Here is a 23,271-nt window from a genome sequence, read left to right as displayed (position 1 = left end):
ATAGTTTGGAGCTCTCACAGGGTGTATTGTGATCAGGTTTGGGCTTCCTGTCTTGCAGCGTACTGGTTGGTGCATTTGGTGTAGCCCTGGAAACTCACAGAAGCATCTGCTGCTGTGTGTTTGTGGGAATGAGGAGCTTATGGTTTTTATTTTAACTTGTTGCTTAGCTTTTTGTCACTGTATCAGCTTTCTTAGAAAATGGTTGAAACCTCTAGCCATGCACTAGATGTGCTGAAAAGAAAAAAACTCAATGTTAAGTTTCGGTGTAGTCCAGCAGCTGGACTGAGGCAAATGGAAGCAATAACATTTTTCAGAGATGGCGTCTGTCTTGTCAGCAGGGTGTGTTGTCCCTGACCGTGGTGCCGTGCAACATTTCTGTTGCACTGTGGCCCAGCTGGAGCACGGGATGTCATGGTGGGCTTGGCACGGGCAAGGGCTGCAGACCATCTGCAGGAGCCCACAGGCCTGGGAGGCAGGCTCCCCCCGCAGAAAGGATGGGTCTCTGGGCTGATGTGGCCAGGCTTGCAAACAGAGCTTTCTCAAATGCTTGACATAGGACGGAGGGTCTTCTGGCTCTGATGATGTTTCCTGTGGCTCATTTGTGAAGAAGGAGAGTCAGCGTCTTTCTTTGCAGTATGAGAAAGAAACACTCGGAGGTTTTATTTGGCTTTTGATGAGGAAGATTTGAGTGCTAGAATGATGAGCTAAAAGTATTGAAATGTTTAAATTGCTAATATAGTGGGTAACAGAGTGCGACTCTGCCTGAAAAAGACCAATACCAGACCTGGGTACTAGTATATTGCAAAATGTCAAGTTTCTTGGTTTGTAATATGAAATATGCCGTTGCCATCTACACTTTTTGTTTAGGCAGAAAATATACCCCGAAGACTTGGCTTTTGGAGTGCCGGCTTTCGCGGCTCAGTATATGCCTTCCGAGGTGGCTCTCCACCCTCACGCCTACTCTCCTTACGCCCTGGGCCCCACGCGGAGTGTATGCTCAGCACCTGGCTACCCATGTGACTATAGCCGAGCCAGTTGTCACCAAGGTTTTCAACCAGCGAAGGCCCAGAGTGAGCACACCTGCCCCTTCCCGCAGGAAAGGAAAGCTCTGTTTAAGGTGAGTGAGTGCCATGTTTCTGATGTGCCCTTCCCTGAGTTGGTTCCTTTAACGTTTGAAATGTAAAGAACTGGTAAATTTGTGCATGGTATTTAAGTATTGCATCTTGTGATAGGCAACCTTTTTAAAAATGACTGAACTGTGAATACTTAATAATTTGCTATTTAAAGCCTTTTTCATTTATAGTGGTAGCTTTCTTTTTTCATGCTGACTTTTACTCTTTGCTGCAGAAAAAAGCCTATGATGATGAGAAAAAAACCTATGATGAACAGAAGTTTGGCAGTAGAAGGGCTGACGGGACCCTGTCATCTGAGATAAAGTCGGCTCAAAGGTCACATTGTCTGTCCATTCATGCTGAGACTAGCTTGAAGTCAGGTAAAAGTAACCTGCTCTCACCTCTGCTGCCAGCCCACCCTTCTCGCCCAGGAGCACTGCTGCTCTCTGTGTGGCTGTTGCTATGGGCTTGCTCCTCCCAGCTGTTCCGCACAGCGAGACCTGGAGCCCAGCATAGCTGAGGGCAGCAGACTTCTGGGCCCTTCCGGAGGCCTGTGTTCCCAGGAGGGGTACAGTGTGGCGCCTGATGCACTGTGGGTTCTGAAGTGCCCACAGTACGCTGTGACCCTGTGGTGCACACAAGGAGCTCGTCTGAGGTCCCGTAGCAAGTAGGTGATGACCACCGGCTTCACAACATGTCCTCAATGAAAGCATATCACAGCCGTGGCCTCTGTGCTATGTTTGACCATGCTCGTTCCTGAGGCAGATCTCTGGCATTCTGCTCGGGGCCCTTTAATAGGTGGGCGAGGGTCACTGTGGTTCAAATCTCATCCTAAACAATACCAGCTGGGTGCAGTGGCTCACGCCTGTAATCCCAGCACTTTGGGGGGCGGAAGTGAGAGGACTACCTGAGCCCAGGGCTTCGAGATCAGCCCAGGCAACTTGGTGAGACCTCATCTCTGCAATAATAAAAAAAAAAAATTAGCTGGGCGTGGAGGCACACACCTGTAGTTCCAGCTACAGGTGTACTTGGAAGGCTGAGGTGGAAGGATTGCTGGAGCCTAACAGGTCAAGGCTGCAGTGGCTGTGAGCGTGCCACTGCCCTCCAGCCTGGGTAACAGTGAGACTCTGACTCAAAAAAACCAATACCAGACCTGGGTACTAGTTACTCAGGGGATACTGTCTATTCTTGCCACAGGGCGTGTCTATTCTGGACTTGAAAACTCCTGTTCCAGCCTGTGACCAAAAGTTAGTGATGCTGCATGTTGTCTTGTTTGTTTTGCTTTCCTTGCTGTAGTTTGGTCACACATATCACCAGCTTATATAATGACTTGAAACTTTTGTAATTATGTTCTTACTGGAAATGGTCTGTCAATTTACTTACATGTATGATTTGTATTACTTAGTAGGTATATTTTTTCCTTTTCTTTTCTTTTCTTTGTTCTTTTTTTTTGTGGAGTCTCACTCTGTCACCGAGGCTGGAGTGTAGTGGCACGCTCATGGCCACCGCAGCCTCAACCCACTGGGCCCAGGTGATCCTTCCGCCTCAGTCTTCCAAGTAGCTGGAACCACAGGCACTCAACCACCATGCCTGGCTAATTTTTTGATTTAGTGTAGAGACGAAGTCTTGCCAAGTTGCCCAGGCTGGTCTCAAACCCCTGGGCTCAGGCAATGCTCTTGCCTCCACCTCCCAAAATGCTGAGATACAGACATGAGCCACCGTGCCTGGTTATTTTTCTCTTTTCGTTGACTTTGCTCGTAAACCATCTGGTACAAGTACACTTTGACTGTCACTTGTGGTAACCCTGGCTTTGGAATTAAACGAGGGGCTTCATGACACTGCAGCCTACCTTGTCACCACTGCATTTCAGGGGAAAATGGGAAAGAGGTTATGGGCTGCTTTCTTTCTTTCCTTTTTTCCCCCCTGAGTCAGAGTCTTACTCTGGTCATCCAGACTGGAGTGCAGTAGCAAAATCACAGCTCACCACAGCCTTGACCTCATGGGTTTGGATAATCCTTCTGCCTCAGCCTCCCAAGTAGCTGGGGCTATAGGCATGTGCAACCACACCTGGATAATTTTTTGGTTTTTTTTTTTTTTTTTTTTTTGTAGAAATAAGGTCTTGCTTTATTGCCAAGGCTGGTCTCGAACTCCTGAGCTCAAGCAGCCTCCCACCTTGGCCTCCCAAACTATGATTACAGGCATGAGCTACTGCTCCCAGCTAAGGTTATAAGTTTTATGGTACCTGCCTCCCTCTTTTATTCCAACAAACAAAATGGAAGTTTATTACTTACAGGAAATTTGTTAAGAGTCTTTTTAAATTTGCAAAATTCTAAAATGTTTATTAAGATGAATTAAAATGACCGGCTGCACAATCAGGTTAAGCTAACTTTCATCAGCTTTAGCATTACAGTCATGCATTGACAATATGGATACGTTCTGAGAAATGTGTCCTTAGACGATTTCGTAATTGTGTGAACATTATAGTGTGCAGACACATACCTAGCTAGTGTAGCCCACTGTATACCTAGGCTCTGGTGTGGCCTATTGCTCCTGGGCTACATACCTGCACAGCGTGTGATTCTACTGAATACTGTAGAGGACTGTAACACAACGGTAACTGTTTGTGTTTCTAAATATAGCTACAGAACAGGTACAATAGACATACAAGATAAAAAGCGGCACACCTGTGAAAGACACTTTCTCAATGGAGCTTACAGGCCTGGAAGTTGCTCTCGTGAGTCAGTGAATGACTGGAGTGAGTGTGACGGTCAGGACATCACTGTGCATACTGTAGACTCGATCGACACTGGGCATCCAGGCTGCGCTAAATTTATAAAAAATGTCTTTCTTTCTTTAGTATAATAAACTAGACTTAGCTCACCATTACCTTTTCATTTTATAATAATACTTAGACTTAAAACACACACGTTATACAGCTGGACAAAAATATCTTTCTTTATAACCTTATCTGTAAGCTTTTTTCTGGTAATTTTATTTTTCCTGTTGGAACTGTTTTGTTAAGAACTAAGGCAAACACACACTTTGGCCTAGGCCTCCACAGGGCCAGGATCGTTGATCTCACTGTCCTCCATCTCCACATCTTATCCCCCTGGAAGGTCTCAAGGGACAGTAGCATGCCTGGCTGGTGCTGTCACCTCCCGTCATCACCATGCCTTCCTGAAGGTCCTGCCTGGGCTGTTTCGCAGTTTACTTTTTTTATAGTTGGGAATGTACTCTGAAACAATGATAAAATGTGGCATATAAACCAGTGACAGTCATTTATTGCCATTATCAAGTCCTGTGTCCTGTGCATAGTTGTATGTTACACTTTTGTATGACTGGCAGCACAGTGGATTACTTTATGCTGCGTCACCACAAACATGCGCGTCATCACTAGGCAGTAGGAATTTTCCAGCTGCATCTTAATCTCGGGACCAGCTGTTAAGCGTGAGGTCCATCATAGACTGAAATGTTAAGTGGTGCTCGACTGTGACCCTAAAATTTGCAGTGCATTTTGGCTTTTCTGCGTGGTGGCCCAACCAAAGAGATTGATATTCTGGTCGTTGAAGTGTTACCCTTGTACAAGGAGCGTTAGCAGCAATAGTCAGTTAGGATGTTTTGACAACAAACTGTTATATCAGCAGTAGTAGACTTTCTACTCTGCCGTGTTTGCTAGAGTCATCAAACAGTATCTGAATTTTTACTCCTACTGTTAATCCTGTAATTACAGGTGGCTATAAACAAACAGACAGGAAATCCAGAATCGTTGCAAAAAATGGATCTGCATCCAAGCCTGAGTTTGAACTTTGCAGGCTGGATTTTCCTGAATTGCGGGGTCCAGAAAGCAGTCCTATGTCAGTGGTTCAAAAGCCACCCAAATGGGGACCTGTCCGCTCCGCCTCGGCCGACCTTTCTCTTCTGAGAGAGGTGGTGAAACCAGCTGCAGTGCTGTCACAGGTGATGTGGGGGTTGTGCTCTTTCTCTGTCTTTCTCCTCAGTGCACACCTTGTCAATTCTGTCACCTCAAGCACAATACATTCAGTCCTGATGTGGGCTTGGAAGTCTGCAGAGCTGGGGAGGACATGCCGGGGAAGCCTTTCCTCATGCACTTAGGCTACCATCTCTGTTGTTTGAACTGTTTACAGTGAGGCTGTAACACTGAGTGCCTCTCTTCTTTTAAAAAGAATCGCCTGACATAAAATCTAGTTACTGAGGGTATTGTAGTGCCTCAGAAGGAGCCCATTTTGAACACGCTGCTTCTAGCATTGCATTCTGATGGCACTTTCACAATACAGAGGGAAAGATTTTAAAGAATGAAGTGCACTGAGTCTTCCATTGTCAACAGGTTCTTGGAAACTGCAGCTTTAAGGGAAACCACAGCAGGTCCTCTGACCATCTTCGCAGTTGTTTCATTATAATGCTAAGGGGGGAAAAATTGGTTTTGTATGCCCCTTTGCTGAAAGTCGCAGTTTCCAAGAACCTATCCATGATGGTAAGTGTGGGCTTACTGTAAGTCATTTTAATAACTGCAGAGTGGGCCGGGCACGATGGCTCACGCCTATAATCCCAGCACTTTGGGAGGCCGAGGTGACAGGAGTGCCTGAGCCCATGGGTTCAAGACCCACCTGGGCAACTTGGTGAGACCTCATCTCTACAGTACATCAGAGAATTAGCTGGGTATGGTGGCACACATCTGTAGTTCCAGCTCCTGGGAAGGCTGAGGGGAAGGATCGCCGGAGCCCAGCTGGTCGAGGCTGCGGTGGCTGGGAGCGGCCACTGCACTCCAGCCTGGGTGATAGGTGAGCCTCCACCTCAAATAATAATAATAATAATAACTGCAGAGTTTGACTTCCGAGTTTCCCAGTTTTTTAATCTACATCTTTGTCTTGTTAATGATACTGCGAATTCAGCCAAAGTTACCGCAGTAGAATAACTCCGTTTACTGCTTAATAGTTTTAAACTACACTGTATTCAACATTGGGTCTCCGAGTTTTAGTCCACTACATTGAGGCATTTTCCTCAAATGGATTGACTTGAGACTTCTAGGGAAAAAGTGGTGTCTGGTTAATAATCCTTAAAATGACTTCTGACAAATTTCCACTGAAGGGAGGGGTGGGGTACATGCCGGTAGCAAGTCAGGGAGAAAAAAGAAAGAAGACAGACCTCACGCATTTGCTTACCCCTGGAATTGCAAAGAGATTGGTCTCCTGTCCTGGGACTTCTCTTGGGTTCCTGGATGTGAGGGCTTGCAAGTCCAGAGTCATGGCCTGCCATGTGCAGAAGGTCTATTGCTGCACAGCATTCCCGCATGGGACCCTCACCTGCAGTGGCTCAGGTTTTCCTGCCAGCTGTGCAAAGTCAAGGGGGCTGATGGCTGTCTGAGAACCACAGCTCGGCCGGTGGACATGTGCCTGCTTCCTGGAGCCCCAGTGGAGTCTGTGCAGGGGTTGGGAAGTTATGGGGTTCCCTGTCCCCATCATGGGCAGAGTCTCATGAGCGCCCAGAAGCTGTAGAGGATGCTGTGCAAGCTGTGGATGGGCAGGAGCTGGGCTGACGCTTTCTGTCCTGGCCTCCTGTCACATGTGGCAGTTAGAGCTATGTACCGATGGCTTGATCATATGTTCACAGATACTCTTGGATTACATGTGGGCTTTTTAAATGTTGATTTTCCTTCTAAAAGAAACCGTTTTCCCTGATGATGTCAATAGTGTCTATAAATGACAGAAACATCTTAAAAAAAAAATCTGTCTAAAATTGTACAGCCAAGAGAAAACCATGCGTGGCACTTAATCATTGTGTAAATCGCCCATTTGGTTATTGCAGGGGGTGCCCCTCAATTTGGGATTATAAATATGTATGGATTAGAAATTAATTTGGGACTAAAAATATGGTTTTTTTTTATTATTCAGTTGGTGTCTCACTCTGTCGCCCAGGCTGGAGTGCAGCGGCACACTCATAGCCATCCCAGCCTCGACCCGCTGGGCTCAGGCTATCCTTCCTCCTCAGCCTTCCAGGTAGCCAGAACCACAGGCACGTGCCACCACGCCCGGCTGAGTTTTTGATTCATTGTAGAGATGAGGTCTCGCCAAGTTGCTCGGGCTGTTCTCAAACTCCTGGGCTCAGGCGTCCTCTTGCCTCTCTCCCAGAGTGCTGGAATTACTCCGCCTCCCAAAGTGGTGAGAGCCACTGTGCCTGGCAGAAAAGTGTGAATTTTTAAGAGCCTTTTTGTCGTTCTTTCCTTGTCATTAAATATATTTTGAAAACAACTGCTGCATTGAGTTTCATACTGGTATGTATACTTACTTAGCCGTTCTTGAATAGGTGAGCCATTTCTAGTTTTTTATTGGCTTTGGCGAGTATAAAAGTCATGTTTTCTAAAAGAATGGGTTGTGTTTTAATCATCTTTTGGTGCTGGACTCAGATGTAATGAAATGGCAAGTGGGTAAACTTGTGAAGCACATGAATTTAAGCATTGTCTAAGTTTCATTGTCTGCTTTACGGATTTGAATCTGATTCATCAACGTGTTGTGACCTCTGGTGCTCTTGGTCACGCTGAGGGGTCTTCATGTACTCACCCCCACACACATAGTGTCATTACAACACGTGAGGCAGCTCTTGGCCCTCATAAAAGGGCGCTCGTCGCAGTGTACGTGTTTCTGGACATTTGGCAGCCTGCCTTGGGCTTTGGCGTGTGGACATGGGAAAGATGGCTTCCACATTTATGCGGAAGCTCTGCGGCTTTAAGAATCAAGTGGCGCGTCTGTGCTGCCTGGGAAAGGTGTTGGTGGCGTGTTAACTCGAAAAAGTTGCACGATAGTTTGTGTGGTGCGATTCTGTTACTGGTAATCCAAATCCCATTATTGGGCATCCAGACAGTGCACAGATTGCATATTGAAGGCAAAGAAGTAGAAGGAGACCAGCTAAGCTGCAGACAGTGGGGGGTTTATTCTTCTAGGGAGTGAAATTTAGCAGAAGGAAGGAAGTTGACTTTTCACATTGTGTACCTCAACTTTTGGAGATTTTAATTAGCATATAATTTGCAGATTTTACGAATGGCAAGGGAAGCTGTCTTTTTAAATTAAACGATGACTTTCAATTGGAGACAGGGCGCAGTGGCTCATGCCTGTAAACCTGGCACTTTGGGAGCTGAGGTGGGAAGATTGCTTGATCCCAGGAGTTCGAGACCAGCCTAGATTAACACAGAGACTTAGAGAGACCTTGTCTGTACAACAACAACAAAAAAATTAGCTAGGCTTGGTGGTGCATGCCTAGGGTCGCAGCTACTCAGGAGGCTGAGGCAGAAGGATCATCTGAGCCCAGGAGGTCAAGGCTGTGGTGAGCCTTGATAGTTCCACTGCACTCCATCCTGGCGACAGAGTGAAAGTCCAACTCAAAAACAAACGAAAACAATGACTACTTTGAATTTGAAATAGAAAACCACTGCTTTGGTTTTTCTTTTTTAACAGACTTTATTTTTTAGAGCAATGTTAGGTTCACAGCAAGATTGGGAGGAAGGTACAGAGCGTTCCCAAATGCCCCTTTCCCACATATGGACAGCTGCCCCCATTGGCAACATCCCGTCCCGGAGTGCTGTGTTTGTGTTTGTGACAGTTGATGAACCCACATTGACACACCATTGTCAACCAAAGTCCCTGTTTTACATTGGGTTTTACTCTTGGTGCCGTATCTTCCGGGGTGGTTTGGGCTGAAGGGGGATGCGTAAGAACAAGTGTGCACCGTGCCGTGTGGGGCAGAGTAGTTTCACTACCCTGAAGCCCCCTGTGCCCTCCCTGCCAGCCTCTCCCCCAACCCAGGTCAACCATGGTCTTTTTACTGTCTCCATAGTTTTGCCTTTTCTAGAGTGTGGCATGGCTGGAATCATGGTAGAAAGCATTTTCAGATTGACTTCTTTCACTTAGTATTGTGCATTTAAGGTTCCTCTATGTCTCTTCATGGCTGAATGGCTCATTTTAGTGCCCAGTAATAATGTACTGTTTGAATGTATCACAGTTTATTTATGCGTTCACCCACTGAAGAACATCTTGGATGCTTCCAAGTTGTGGCAGAAATGAATAAAGCTGCTATAAACTTCCATGTGCAGGTTTTTGTATGAACATACATTTTCATCTCCTTTGAGTAATTACCAAGGAGTGCAGTGGTTAAGTCATACGGTAAAAGTATGTTTAGTTTTATAAGAAATTGCTAAATGATTTTCTTTCTTTTCTTTTTTTTTTTTTTTTTACTGGTAGAAAGAAGTTTATTTCTGAATTCGAATCCAGGGAGCAGAGCCGGACTCGAGGTCTTTCAAAATGGTTCTGCCTGCTAAATGGTTTTCTAAAGTGATTGTATCGCTTTTCATTCTCACCAACAATCAGTGTTCTGGATTTTGGCTATTTAAATAGGTGTGTAGTGATATTTCCTCGTTCTGATTTGCGTTTCATTGATGAAGTCTAATGTGTTTGCTTTTTAGGGTGAAATAGTGGTAAAAAATAATAATCCAAAGGAATCTGTGACTGCTAATGCTGCCACCAATTCCCCTTCATGTACAAGAGGTAAGAGTGGCTGCAAAGTATTATTTTTAAAAAGGAGTCCTACCTTTCCTAAGTTCATTTTTAACTCCAATGTAATTAAAATGGTTTTTGTTTTAAAGTCTTCTTTAAAACGACTAACGAGTTGTTGATAACCTGACATCAATGTTAGTTTAGACAGTGAACATAAGTGAGCTCCCCACTCATGCACAGGAGGGTGGAACAGGAGACAAGCCTTCTAAGTGATGTCTACGTCCAGAAATAATTCCCTTATTTAGCATTACCTGTTCTCAGAAGTATTGGGTGTCAGAATGCCTTAATTCCCTCACAGATTGAGAGCCCCAAAGATCTTCTGTTTATTTAGGTGATGTCTATCAATATTTGCCTTACTTGAAGTTAAAACAAATTTTAACAATATTAATTTGCTTAAAAATAACAGTGATAAAATGCATAGTGTATTTTTATGGGAACCATGTTGCAAAATTAAAAAGCTGTGGTGAGAAGGGCAGCCTCGCCTTGCAGTTCTGTGGCTCCTTGACCTCTGGCCCTATGGGTGTCCAGTGGCATCACCACCTTGCTTCCATTACCACCTTTGGGGTACTTCCCCTGCTCTCGAGGGAGAGGCAGCTGGGGAAGGTGACCGGGAAGAGAGTTTTGACTTCGCATGCTCCCAGATGGTCCTGGGAGGCTGTCCATCTGCCCTGTCCTGGCCAAGAAGGAATATATTTAAAGAATCCCATCGATTCTGCTTTTGAAATTTTTACCATAGCTTGTCTTCACAGAAGATAATTTTACAAAATATTTCTGGCTTCTTCACAGGGTGTTTCTTTTGCGTTCTCATGTTGGGAACGTGTGTGGTTCCGTCCAACTTGCCCTTAGAGGGTGTCTGGGATGTGCGGTTGGTGGTGATGAGAACTTGCTGTCTCCCTCTCGGGGCTACCTGGGCTGCCCATAGGCGTGTCTGCCTGCATCCTGATGGGCATCTTCCTGTTTTGTGTGTATGTGGTGTTTCACGGGCCCCTCAGGAGTAGTGCTGCTGTCCTTAAGGCTGTGAGCTAAAAGAAGTAGATTAACAGTTCTTGTGGTAGCTGAAGTCTAGTGATCTTTTACCTCTGGGGTTAAAGGTGCACATTAAGCTCAGTAGGGCCATCACTTGATCTTCAGCTCATTTGTTCTGTGTGTTTGCCATGTGGACATTCTTGTGGATTGTTGTTCTTTAACTCAAATTGTTGTCTGTCTGCCCACACTCATACCCTCAAGCCAGAAAACCAGTTTCTAGGAAAATTAACCTTACACGTTGAAGGTGAAAAATTCAGCATACATGTTCCAAGAAGAAAAACAAGCCTAGTGACTGCTGTAGTTTCCAAGGGGACATTTTGAATGACAGCTTCAGTTTAGTTACACTCTGAGTAGTTACCTCATGTAGTACATGTTTGAGTGACAGGAATTTCTATTTTACTGTCAAGATTGTTCAACAATTTTGGTTATCTTTGAGCAGAGTTGTCTTGGACACCAATGGGTTATGTTGTTCGACAGACATTATCTACAGAACTGTCACCAGCCCCTAAAAATGTTACTTCCATGATAAACTTAAAGACCATTGCTTCGTCAGCAGATCCTAAAAATGTTAGTATACCATCTTCTGAAGCTTTATCTTCGGATCCTTCCTACAGAGAGAAACACATTGTGCATCCTACTAGAAAGGTACGTACCACTAGAGACAGAAGGTAAGGTGGTGGTAGTGACTAAGGTGCTGGGAGGAGCAGGAATGAGAAGGGATTTCTTTCTTTTTTGAGTCAGAGTCTTGCTATCACCCAGGCTGCAGTGCAGTAGCATGCTCACGGCACCCGCAACCTCGACCCGCTGGGCGCCGGCAATCCTTCCGTCTCAGCCTTCCGAGTAGCTGGAACCACAGGCACACGCCACCACACCCCGCTTATTTTTTAATTTATTGTAGAGACGAGTTCTCACCAAGTTGCTCGGGCTGGTCTTGAACCTGTGGGCTCAGGCAGTCCTCTCGCCTCCGCCTCCCAAAATGCTGGGATGACAGGTGTGAGCCCGTCTGAGAACCGATTTCTTAATAGGCTTCAGCTCTGCAAGAGGAAAAGAGTTCTGGAGGTGGATGGTGATGGTTGCACAACAGCCTGAGTGGTCCTCATTGCCACAAAACTGCACTTAACAGTTGTTACGATGGTGAATTTTATGTCACAGGTGTGATGTCACAGTGAAACAAGCTTGAGGAGAAAAGCCTGCATCCCGTCGTGGTCTTGATCCTGGCACCCTCTGTGCTGCCGGCTGATGTGTTACCCCTCCGGTCCTACCCACGGAAGCATTTCATTCTGCAGTGTTGTCACGAGTCTGAGCTTGTTGTGCTTGCACCTTGGAAAAAGAATCAATTGTTAGGGAATGCCATGACGGTTTCCATGTATGAGTGAGGATGTATGTTTTAGATCTGCGGTTTTAAAATACCTGTGAGCCACTTCAAATTCTCTAAAGAAGAGTTACTGCATGGTTCATGCTCTAGTGTGCAAAGTTGTTGTTCTTTTTTCTCCTCCAGCCTTTTGTCTACTGAACTTAAGTGACTTTTGCCGGTACTGGAGTATTGGTCACAGAGTAATTGAATTCCACATTTCGGGATCATCTGGTATATGTTACTGATTTGTGGTTAATTGCAATTTATTTACTGAAGATAGCATTTCAGATTAGATTTTTTTTGCACTTAAATAGTTCCAAGTTGCATTCTTTTTTTTTTTTTTCCCGAGTTGGAGTCTCACTTTGTCGCCCAGGCTGGAGTGCAGTGGCATGCTGGGCTCTGGCAATCCTTCCATGCCTCAGCCTTCCAAGTAGCTGGAACTATGCGCTACCATGCCCGGCTAATTTTTTTTTTTTTAATCGCCTTAGCCTCCCAAAGTGCTGGGATTACAGGCAGGTTGCATTCTTATTGGCCCCTAGATCTGTTTCTTCAAGCGCCTTTATTTTGTTGGTTTAAATATTGTTCTTGATTTTCATTGTTTGTGGATATCTTATTTTAGGGTGAAGCATACTCTTGTGAAGTGGTTTTCTGTCTTTTGAGTTTTGGGGGATACCTTTGGATGGCTAAGAATATTGTTAGCGAATTCCACAAAAACGGTTACTGTGCATTTATGGTGGCGACAGGCACTACAGACACAGATGATGCAGGCGTGTGCCCCTCTGCTCTCTGCACATTTGAGAGAGAGCAGTGCCTGTTGGTGACAGGGCCTCCCTTTTGTGCACACACTGTGAGTGGAGCCCTTCGGCCTGTCTGTGGGGCTCCCAGGCAGCTAGGGACAGGCTGGGAAATAGCCCACTGTGTAGTTCTTTGTTGTGGACGCCAGGTCACTCTTCAAGCCAGTTCTCCTGATACACAGCTAATGTTATTTTTATTTCTTGAGTCTGAGTCTCACTGTCACCCAGGCTGGAGTGTAGTGACACGCTCATGGCCACTGCAGCCTCGACCTGCTGAGCTCAGGCGATCCTTCCGCCTCAGCCTTCCGAGTAGCTGGAACCACAGACATGCGCCTTCTTGCCCAGCTGATTTTTTTAATCTATTGTAGAGATAAGGTCTCACCAAGTTGCTCAGGCTGGTCTGAACCCCTGACTCAGGCAATCTTCCCGCTTCCGCCTCCCAAAGTGCTGGAATTATAGGCATGAGCCACCGCGCCTGGCACAGCTAACATTCTAAGAGTGAACAGATTGTGTTTCATTTTTCCAGTATTTTTAAAAAATGTTTTTGAATTACCAGTATAAGAAAAGTTTATTTTAGGAAAATTCTAAAACAAAGCTAAGAAGAAAATAAAGATCTTCTGTAATCTCGTAACCAAAATGACTTTGCCTTTGACGTAGCTACGTGGTAGTGGTCATAGTGGTTTATTTTCTTGAACACTTCCTGTGTTGTGAGATTGCGCTACAGAAACGATCGGGGGTGCTGCAGGGTCTCGTTATGGAAGCGCCCTCCCTCCCACACTCTCCTTGCCGCCCACGCCGCAGGGGCCTGCGCTCGCAGTCTGGCTGTGTCCTGCCTCAGGCTCGTGAGGATGGAAGCACAGAAGGGGGCTTCTCTTTTTGTGTTTTGTTTCTAAGCAAAACATGAATGTTCTGTACACATTACACTTAAAACTCGCCCTTTTTACGCAAGTAAATACTGTGGACAGTCCCTCTGGGCAGTAGATAAACATACTATTTCTGACAGTTGCCAAGGCTTTTGTCACTGAGAATAAATTCCCACTCAGAATAGAACACCCTGCTCTTTTAGAACCCACAGTGAGGCCAGCAGTGTGCAGACAGATGAGAGCATGTCAGATAGTGACTAGTGCTCTAAAGAGAAAACTAAGCAAAGTTGGAGGGGAGAAAGGGGCGGGTAGACATGAGGGAAGAGTCTGAGCCTAGTCAAGCTCAGGTGTGAGGGCTTAGTGCAAAGACCCTGAGGCCAGAGCACGTTTGACCTGGTTGCGAAGAGGCAGGCGCCTGGGAGGCCTGTGGGAGTGAGGAAGTCCTACTTAGCAGGTATGGGATGGACCCAGCCATCTGTCTGCTGCGAAGGCTCCATGGCTGACTCTGCCGTGCAGTCAGGTGTGACATGCAGGTTAGGAACCATGGGCTGAGTTGCCAGAAGGACACACCTGGACTGGGGAGAGGCTTGTAAGATCGTTGACAGCGTGGCCTTCTCAAGCTAAAGCTAGGTTCTGTCCAGATCCACCAGGTTCCAAGAGGAAGTGGCCATTTCAGCTATTTTAACAGTTTTTTTTTCCCTTCAGAATTATTCCACTGAATGCTGGCTCTTTAAAAAATAGAGGATGAGAGGCCTAGCTCAGAATACAGTTGCCATGTGCTTGCCTTGATGTCTTGGTTTTGCTGATACATGGTACTAAACATTCTATTAAGTGCCTTAAAAACTGATGGTTTTTGCTTTTTTTGTTCTAGTCCAAAGCCTCACAAGGTGGCAGCCTTGAACAAAGTGAAGCCTCAAGGAAGAATAAGAAAAAGAAAGAAAAGTCTAATCCAAACCATGAAGTCCTGGCAGCTCCGGAGCCACCCAGGATTGAAGTACATTGACGACTATTCCTCACGCTATGTGACTTACTTAGGGGTCTTTCTTTCTTTTTTTTTTTGAGCTAGAGTCTCACTCTAACAGCCACTGCAACCTCAACATCTGGGCTCAGGCAGTCCTTCCACCTCAGCCTTCCAAGTAGCTTGGACTACAAGACATGCACCACCACACCCGACTAGTTTTTTGATTTATTGTAGAGATGAGGTCTCGCAAGTTGCCCAGGCGGGTCTCAAACCCCTGGGTGCAGGCAGTCCTCTCCCCTTGGCTTCCAAGTGCTGGGATGATAGGTGTGAGCCACCGTGCCTGGCTTGTGTCTTTTTTTTTTTTTTTTTTTTTGAGTTGGAGTCTCACTCTGTCACCCAGACTGGAGGAGCAGCCACTGCAGCCTTGACCTGCTGGGCTCCGGCGATCCTTCCGCCTCAGCCTTCTGAGTAGCCGGAATTACAGGCATGCACTACTATGCCCGGCTGATTTTTTGATTTATTGTAGAGATGAGGTCTTGCCAAGTTTCCCAGGCGGGTCTCGAACCTGTGGACTCACGCAATCCACTCACCTCAGCCTCCCAAAGCGCGGGATTACAGGCTGAGCCTCTGAGCCCGGCTTTTTTTTTTTTAAAGGTGGAGTCTCACTCTGTCACCCAGGCTAGTGCAGTGGCACCCTCATGGCCACCCCAACATTGACCCACTGGGATCCAGCGATCCTTCAGCCTCAACCTTCCAAGTAGCTGGAACTACAGGCATGCTACCATGCCCGGCTGATTTTTTAATTTATTGTAGAGAGGTAGTCTCGCCAAGTTTCCCAGGCTGGTCACGAACCCATGGGTTCAGGCAATCCTTTCAACTTGGCCTCCCAAAGTGCGCTTGGGTCTTTCTTGATAGAAGTGGGGTCCCTGCTGGTTTCCTGAGTGAACATCTCCAGGGGTTCTGATGACCTCTTCCCAGTGCTGGCAGGAGCGGCAGTCACCCCCACCCCCACCCCACCTCTCCGAGTTTGCTTTCCCTCTGTCTCAGGGCCTCCATTTCGGGAACATGTGAATGAATATGAAGGGTCTCAGGGCAGCCACACCAGGAACATGTGAATGAATGAATGAGTGGCCTGGAGACAAAACGGCTTGTCTCGGAACTTCATCATTCGTGTGCCATGTTGCTGATATTCCCCTCAGTTACTCGTTACCTGTTTTTTCTTGCTTTAGAATGCTGGCTTTTGCAGGGCCTCCTTTTCTTTTCTTTTCTTTTTTTTTTTGAGTTGGAGTCTCACTGTCACCCAGACTGGAGGGCAGTGGCTGCTCCCGGCCACCGCAGCCTTGACCTGCCGGGCTCCGGCGATCCTTCCGCCTCAGCCTTCCGAGTAGCCGGAATTACAGGCATGCACTACCACGCCCGGTTGATTTTTTGATTTATTGTAGAGATGAGGTCTCGCCTGCCCAGGCGGGTCTCGAACCCGCAGGCTCAGGCAATCCACTCGCCTCAGCCTCCCAAAGGCGTGGGATTACAGGCTGAGCCACCAAGCCCGGCTTTTCTTCACTGTGGATAGAAGTTGTAGCCTGGGTCAGAAGCATTTCAGGAACTTCCAGGGCTCTCATTCTTTGTCCGGTGATCATCTAAGAATGCCATGTGTGCTAGGTGCCAGCCTGGGCCTGACTGTTTCTCATGGGCCTGGTGGTTTTCTTCCATCACCAGACCAGACCCAGGTGGCCTGGCTGCTCTTGACAGCTGAGGCCTCTCTCCAAGGTGCTGCCCTGGGTTCCAGCTTAGGGTCAGGTCCGGGCAGTCCCACAGACCTGGGGCGGGGTTCCAAGTCCCTTGGAACATCCTTGAGACTAGCTGGGTTACATGTTTGAGCACTTGCTGTTGAGTGGGCATTATGGTTTGGGACAGTGAATAATTTGTATTTCTGTCCAGTGTTTCCCACATAACTCTTTTTCCAAGGCACCTGAGATCTTGGCGAAGTGACATAAGGTATTTTTAAATGATTTAAACCGGACTTTTTCTAGCCGGCCTGTTACCTTTGTCTCTAGTTACTAACCTGGGTTCACTGCAGATTATAGAACATGTAAACATACTGGATCTACAGCTGCTGGTTTCTCTCAGGGAAAGCCTCATCTTGAAGGACAGGATCTTGATTACTCTCGTGCCGAGGTGGCCCAGGGTCAGCGCTATAGACTCTCAGTGTACCAAGACCCTGGGTGGCTCTCCCTCTCTTTGGGCATAGGGGTTTAGAACTGTGCTCTTCACGTTTGCTCTGAGGGTGCAGTCAAGTGGCAGCTTTGGGTGAGAGTTTGTGGCTGTTTTGTGTCACCTTCGAAGAATATAAGAAGGAAAGGCTGCACTTGGCATACCTGTCATCTCTGCTAACGATGTGTTAAAAGGGTGTTGGTTTACTTAGGACACCGAGGAGTTTCCTAACCTGGCAGTTGCATCTGAACGAAGAGACAGAGTAGAGTCACCGAAATTTCTGTCTAAACATCAGCCACAGGTAATTTAGATTGAAACCACAGTTGCTTTAGGCTTAACTTTTCTCGCTAAACTAAACTCTAAAGAAAAACTGCTTGCCAGATGTCTTTGTGTACCGAGACAGGAAGTTTCGTTTGGTTTCATTCTTTCATGGGAGAACTATCCCTGGTGTGTTGAAGCAGAATGGCTCTCCAGTGAAAACGCCTGTCGCTTTTAGAGTAAGTCTGTTGGTAACTGCAGCTGCTGAGCCAGAGAGGATCGAGCTTTAGTTTAAAGGAAAGAAGCTGACTCAGTTCTTTCAGGAACAGGAGGATTCTTTTGTAAGACAATGCTGTCAGACCAAAAAATGAGAGCGGCACCACCATTTTGTGTATTCAGAACAGAAGCCAGGGGAGAGGCCTCTCCTTGCCCCCGCCCTAAACTGTAGATTCAGGAAGAGGGTCTGATGAGCCATAATTTAATTTTTTGAATAGGGGGTCTTACTCTGTCACCAGGCTGGAGTGCAGTGGCACATTACAGCTTACGACGGCATCCAGTTCCTGGACTTAAGCGATCCTCCTGTGTCAGCCTCGAGTAGCTGGGACTACAGGCACGTTCCACGACACCCGGCTAATTTTTATATTTTTGTAGAGACAGGGTCTTGTATGTTGCCCAGGCTGGTCTTGAACTCGTAAACTCAAGTGATCCTGTCTGAAGTCATAGTTTAGATGGGGAGTGGCATACCTTGGCCCTTGATTCTCTAGCATGTTGTTATTTTGCCTTTTAAAGGGCAAGGATGAAAAATACAAACCTTTGTGCGAATTTCCTTTCCGTTCGCATGCTGTGATTCTCATATCTTTCCTCCCTGCAGCAGTGTCCCTGCCTGCCTGGAGTGTGCTTGGCGTACTCCTCAGGTGGGCCTTCACCAGTAGGGTGTTGGTGTCCGGGAGGAGAGTGGAGTGGAGGCACTGAGCCGACAGGACAGTGTGCCGTAGGACCTGTCGTGGGGCTTCCTTGAACAGCTTTTCCCATAGTCTCCAAACCCAAATCACAACTACTTCAAAAGCAATACTGCTTCAAATATGTCAGACTTTGTGCCTGCATTTGATACCGTCTCCTGGGTGTGATCTGGGTTTCTGTATACTGAGTGGTGTCACTGTTGCTTCATGACATTTTGTTGGTTCACCGAGGTGTTTGGAGAGAGAATGGTGCCAGTAAGGCAGCAGTACTGACCAAGTGGCCTCACATCCACACTTGTGTGGCCAGAGACATCGTAGGCACCCTGGTGCCTTGTCTGTAGCTGCATGCACCAACTCGCAGGGAGACACAGACAGAAGCATCAGTGATTTCATGCAAACCCTGTGTTCTGGGAATACTGGCAGATAATGCGGGCTTAGTTTCTTTTTTAATTGCTTGAATGTTTCAATTTTAAGATTTTTATATCTGAATCGACTTCATTGTATGATTTTCTTGTGAAATGAAGAGCACAGTTTTGCAAAGTAAATTTATGACTTTTGGACTTCTAGGATCATCTTAAACATCATGTGAAGAAGAGCCAGCTTCCAGTCCAGCTGGATTTGGGGGGAGTGCTGGCTGCGCTGGAAAGGAAGCAGCACTCCCGACTCGCAAAGCCAGCCTCCAGACCCGTGGTGGTCGCAGGTAAAGCCTTTCCATGCCAGGGACGTGCTGGAAGTTGCTTTCAGATAGATCGTGTGGTTAATGTTTTCTCTCACAATCCAGAGTTGCCTGTAGATAGTCAAGCCGTGTGGTGCTGGGATACGCATAGGCATAGAGTGGAGGGGAATCGAGAGTCCAGGGAGAAACTCATGCCTCTGTGGCCAGAATTTTGACCAGGGTGCCGAGTCCATTTAAAGAACAAAGAACAGGCTCTTAAAAAATGATATGAAAGTATCTGGATTTTCACATGATATAGGAGACCATACCCCTACCTCATACCACAGACACAGGTCAACTCAAACAGTGACTGAACTAAGTATAAGAGCTGTAATTGTAAAACTCTTAGAAGAAAATGAGCTACGTTTTCATGACCTTGGATTAGACAGTGGATTTTAGACCCAGCACCAAAAGGAGGAGCAACAAAAGAAAAATCAACAAACCTTTGACTTCATCAAAATTAAAAAAATGTTTGCATAGCAAGGGACGTTATCAAGAAAGCAGAAAGACAGCTTACAGAAGGGGACAAAATATTTGCAAATCATGTCTGACCCAGGATTAACCTTCTACTGTGTAAGCGCTCCTGCAACTCAGCAACAACAATTCGGTAAGAAAACTAGCAAAAGACTGGAAAAGACGTTTATCCAGGAAAGGTACACAAACGGTCAATAAGCACATGAAAAGAGATTCTGCATCACTGGTCATCAGGAAAGTGCTAATCAAAACTACATTGAAACACCACTTCCCACCTACCAGGATGACCGTAGTAAAAAAAAGAAAATAACAAGCGTCGGCGAGGATATTGGAAAATGGGAACCCTTGTACACTGCCAGCAGGGATGTAGAATGATGCGGCTGTTGTGGGTGGCAACCTGGGGGTTCCTTAAGATGCTAAATGCAAAACGAACCGTATGACTCAGCAATTCCACTCCATAGATTTTCCCAGAAAATTTCAAAACAGACTCAGACACTTGCACTCCAGGGTTCACTGCAGCATTATTCACAATAACCAAAAAGTAGACACCACCCACATGTTGCTCGGCACACAAGTGTATATGAACTCACGTGATCTGTCCTTACACCACCGTGTTGTTCAGCCTTAAAAAAGGAATGAATGCTGATGTACTACAATGTGAATGAAACTTAAAGCCTTGTGCCAAGTGAAATAAGCAGACACAGAAACACAAATCCTATATGGGTCCACTTTGATGGAATGTCTAGAATGGCAAATTCCTAGACACGTAATGTAGATTAGAGGTTTCCAAGGACTAAGGACTGTTAAGGGAACAGAGTTTCAGCGTGGGGCATGAAAAATTTTGGAACCGAACAGTAGTGATGATGGCACTACATTGTGAATCTAATTTATACCACTGAATTGTGCACTTAAAAACAGTTGACATTGTAAATTTCATGTCATATTTTAACCACAGTTTAAAATTTTTAAGTTATTTAACTCTGATGATTTTAAGAAATGGATCTTATTGAGAGATGAAGAGTTTTCTGCTTGATGCGATAACACCGTGTGGCCGAAATCTCCTTGTCCGTGCAGGCGCCCTGCGTTCCCAGAGAGCTCTGTGGTGCATTAGGAAGTGGCACTCCATGGAAATGGGCACCACTGGGACAGTCATTGCTGCTGTGGCTGTCTCTTACCTGTGACACGTCTGCTCTTAAAGCCAGGACGGTGAAAATTCACAATATGTTGTAGAAAGTAACCTGCATGTTTGCCACTGTCTTTTGAGTACACATTTTCCTTTTGAAGCAGTTTATTTTTTCAAAACACACCACATTTTAAAAAAGAACAAATACGTACCCAAGGAAACTGGAAAATAGCTTTTTACTTTTCACAGTTCCTTGGGTTGAGTTTTGTCTTTGAGGTTTCTGGGAGTCAGTGAAAAGGGAAATATGTCACATTTTTTGGCTTTTGTCCCAGAAAGGATGAGCCAGCTCTGTCTCTTCAAGGAAGTGGAGTTTTTTTCTCTTGAAAGTTTTGAACCTCTAGAGAAGCTGAGTTAATTGTGCTGTGGACACTGTGTCCAGACTGAGGTACACCTGGACATCATGAGTTACAGCTACTAGGAATGGGGTTGGGAGTAGGCGTTGGAATAAGCACTCAGTGGGATGTTTTGTCTTTTTTACGTGTTTAATATGGAAAATGTAAAACATGAAAAGCAGAGGGCATGTGATACCATGTGCCCGTCACCTCCCTCCATCAGTTTATGTTGGCCTGTTGTGACCCATCCACAGCTCATGGGCATCTTACTGTCCTACCTTTCAGCACCTCAGCTTGTGCCTCTGTGGTGATGTTTTAAAACGCAGTATTGACAATTGTTTCTTCTTACAGTAAAAACAAACTTCTTGTTCTCTACCCACACACACACACCTCCTTTCTGGCACCAGATGTCAGTCCACTCTTTAGTGGGTGCCACTGGGCTCCCTGTAGTCCTGCCTCTCAGAACAAACACAGGCCCCAGAGGAAGGGCCAGTTGGTCCAGGCTGTCATCTGAGCTTCTGACCAGCCAGCTATAAATTGGGGCTCCAGGGACCCCCTTTAGGTTTGCTCATTTGGAGTGGTTCACAGAACTCTGGAGAACAGTTTACTTGCTAGAACACTGGTGTATGAGGAAGGCCACAGCTCAGGAATAGCCAGATGGAAGGGGAGACGCATTGGGCAGGATGCGGAGGGGTCAACCTCCACGCCCACTCCAGAGTGGCCACCATCCCAGCTCCTCCACCACCCACAAGCTCTCCAAACCCAATCATGGTCACGGGGGCGCCTCGGGGGCTTCTGCGATGTAGGCCTGGCTGGTTGCATTCCTGGCCATAGCTGGAAGCTTGGCCCTTCTGCCCCCTGCCGCTTGGTTGGCTCCTCTGGCTGTCCTTGCCCCCCAGAAAGAGACAGCTCCATGCTGCCAGGGGTCTCAGGAGCTCTGTGCTGGGAAATGAGGGCAGAGACCACATACTCACTTCACACTCGCCACAGTTTAGCATCAGTCTGTCTTCTTGACTTCTCATTGATTTTGGTGATTATGTCCATGTCGGCATTCGTGACTGCACACTTCCATGTCAGGAATTCTTGCGCACAGCAAAGTCTGAGCTTGCTGCTCTTCAGTGGTCTTCCCTGAAGTTGCTCCTTGACTCACGTTGTTTGGGAAGGCCTGGCGTGAGTGCTGTTCTTGTTGGATTCATGTTTCTGGAGCAGTCCGGCTGCTTTGGTGAAAGGTGGTCAGCTGGGGGTTGCCTGGGGGCAGAGGCAGCTTTCCCGAGCAGTCAGCTTTGGGCTCCGTGGGTCACACTTCTCAGTGCCTTTTCTGGACACTTTCCAGAGCAGGTGTTTCATTGCCCTTGGAGACGCTGGAAAGGGCCCTGCCAGACTCTGATTTTGAGAATGCAGCTTCCTGAGGAGCCTGCGGGAAGTGTCTTGTTGCCTGATGTTCTCCCCAGACTTGGCAGAGGCATTTGGTGTCGAGTCGTTGACAGTGGAGGAGGGGCTGCCACACTCGGGGATGGTAGCTCTGATGCTACTAGAGTTGAGTCATGACTGCCGGCATGTCAAGGCCAGACTCAGTGATTCGAGGTCACCCCTGGGGCTAGGATCTTGTTACAAAGACATATGAGGGCAGTACAGGCTGCTAAGCAGAGGTTCGTTTTGGCGATTGAGACGACGTTTTATCCGGTCTGTTCCTGTCTGCCCTTTTCTGCTCATGGTGTTCTAGTACGCCGACAGTGCACAGCAGTTGGTAAGGATGAGGCTTGAGGTAGGTCAGCTCATGGAGTCAGGCCTGGAGGGGCAGACAGAGGTGCCAGGTGGTCCTGTGTCCATGGGGTAAAAAGGCCTGCAACAGGTTGCCTCTGATGCTGTTTGTGAAGAAGGGTTCGAGACAGCCCAAGGCAGAAGTGGGAAAGGGAGGACTGCCTTGAGGGGCTAGAAGGAGACTTGCGAAGTGTGAGGTTCCAATTCGGCCTTGGGACATGAAATGAGCAGTTCGGCAGAGAGTCGGAACGGATTTCTGGAAGGTTTGAGGTCCTTAGTGAGGCCAGGCTTTGGGTAGTATTGAGATGATGTTTGGCCAGAGATCCCAGGAATGCCCGAGTCCTGCTGTGCTGCCCCTGCCCCCTTACCACTAGTGGTCACTAGTGGAACCACCTGTACATGAAAAGTAAAAATTAGCAGAATGGAGTTCAGGGTCCTCTCTTTGTAGCTGAGCCGTGCAGCTCTCTCTGTGCAGGCTGTCTTACTAGAACTCAGGGTGGCTCAGAGGCCCGCGAAGGTGTTTTGTCTATTCCTGAGCTCGAGTTGGGTCTCCCCAGCGGGTTGGCCGGTGAGTGAGGCGTCAGACAGGCAAGAGCAGCCTTGGCTCCTTAGACAGGCATTAACCCGGAGCTGTCTCGGAGGCAGCGGATGGGAGGCCCTTCTTAGGCCGGTCTGGCAGCCTGCCTTCTCCGCGGGGTCGTCGTCGT

The 23,271-nt window shown here is 46.9% G+C and overlaps 1 protein-coding gene across 1 annotated transcript in view; it reads left to right on the top strand.

Moving 5' to 3' along the window:
• The window catches only part of SECISBP2 (SECIS binding protein 2), a 39,825-nt gene that overhangs the window by 5,310 nt on the left and 11,244 nt on the right, over positions 1 to 23,271 (top strand). Inside the window, exons 3-10 of the mRNA XM_008049292.1 lie at positions 991 to 1,117; positions 1,348 to 1,492; positions 4,843 to 5,069; positions 9,583 to 9,664; positions 11,139 to 11,344; positions 14,582 to 14,704; positions 17,094 to 17,183; positions 18,667 to 18,799. Of these exons, the coding sequence (XP_008047483.1) occupies positions 991 to 1,117; positions 1,348 to 1,492; positions 4,843 to 5,069; positions 9,583 to 9,664; positions 11,139 to 11,344; positions 14,582 to 14,704; positions 17,094 to 17,183; positions 18,667 to 18,799 (1,133 nt within the window). The remainder of the gene's footprint in view (positions 1 to 990; positions 1,118 to 1,347; positions 1,493 to 4,842; positions 5,070 to 9,582; positions 9,665 to 11,138; positions 11,345 to 14,581; positions 14,705 to 17,093; positions 17,184 to 18,666; positions 18,800 to 23,271) is intronic.

The sequence above is a fragment of the Carlito syrichta genome, unplaced genomic scaffold (assembly GCF_000164805.1).
Source record: "Carlito syrichta isolate Samal-C Ts95f unplaced genomic scaffold, Tarsius_syrichta-2.0.1 Scaffold131524, whole genome shotgun sequence".
Taxonomy (NCBI): domain Eukaryota; kingdom Metazoa; phylum Chordata; class Mammalia; order Primates; family Tarsiidae; genus Carlito; species Carlito syrichta.
Note: the sequence above shows the minus strand (reverse complement) of the source record. Positions and strands in the feature narration are given on the sequence as shown.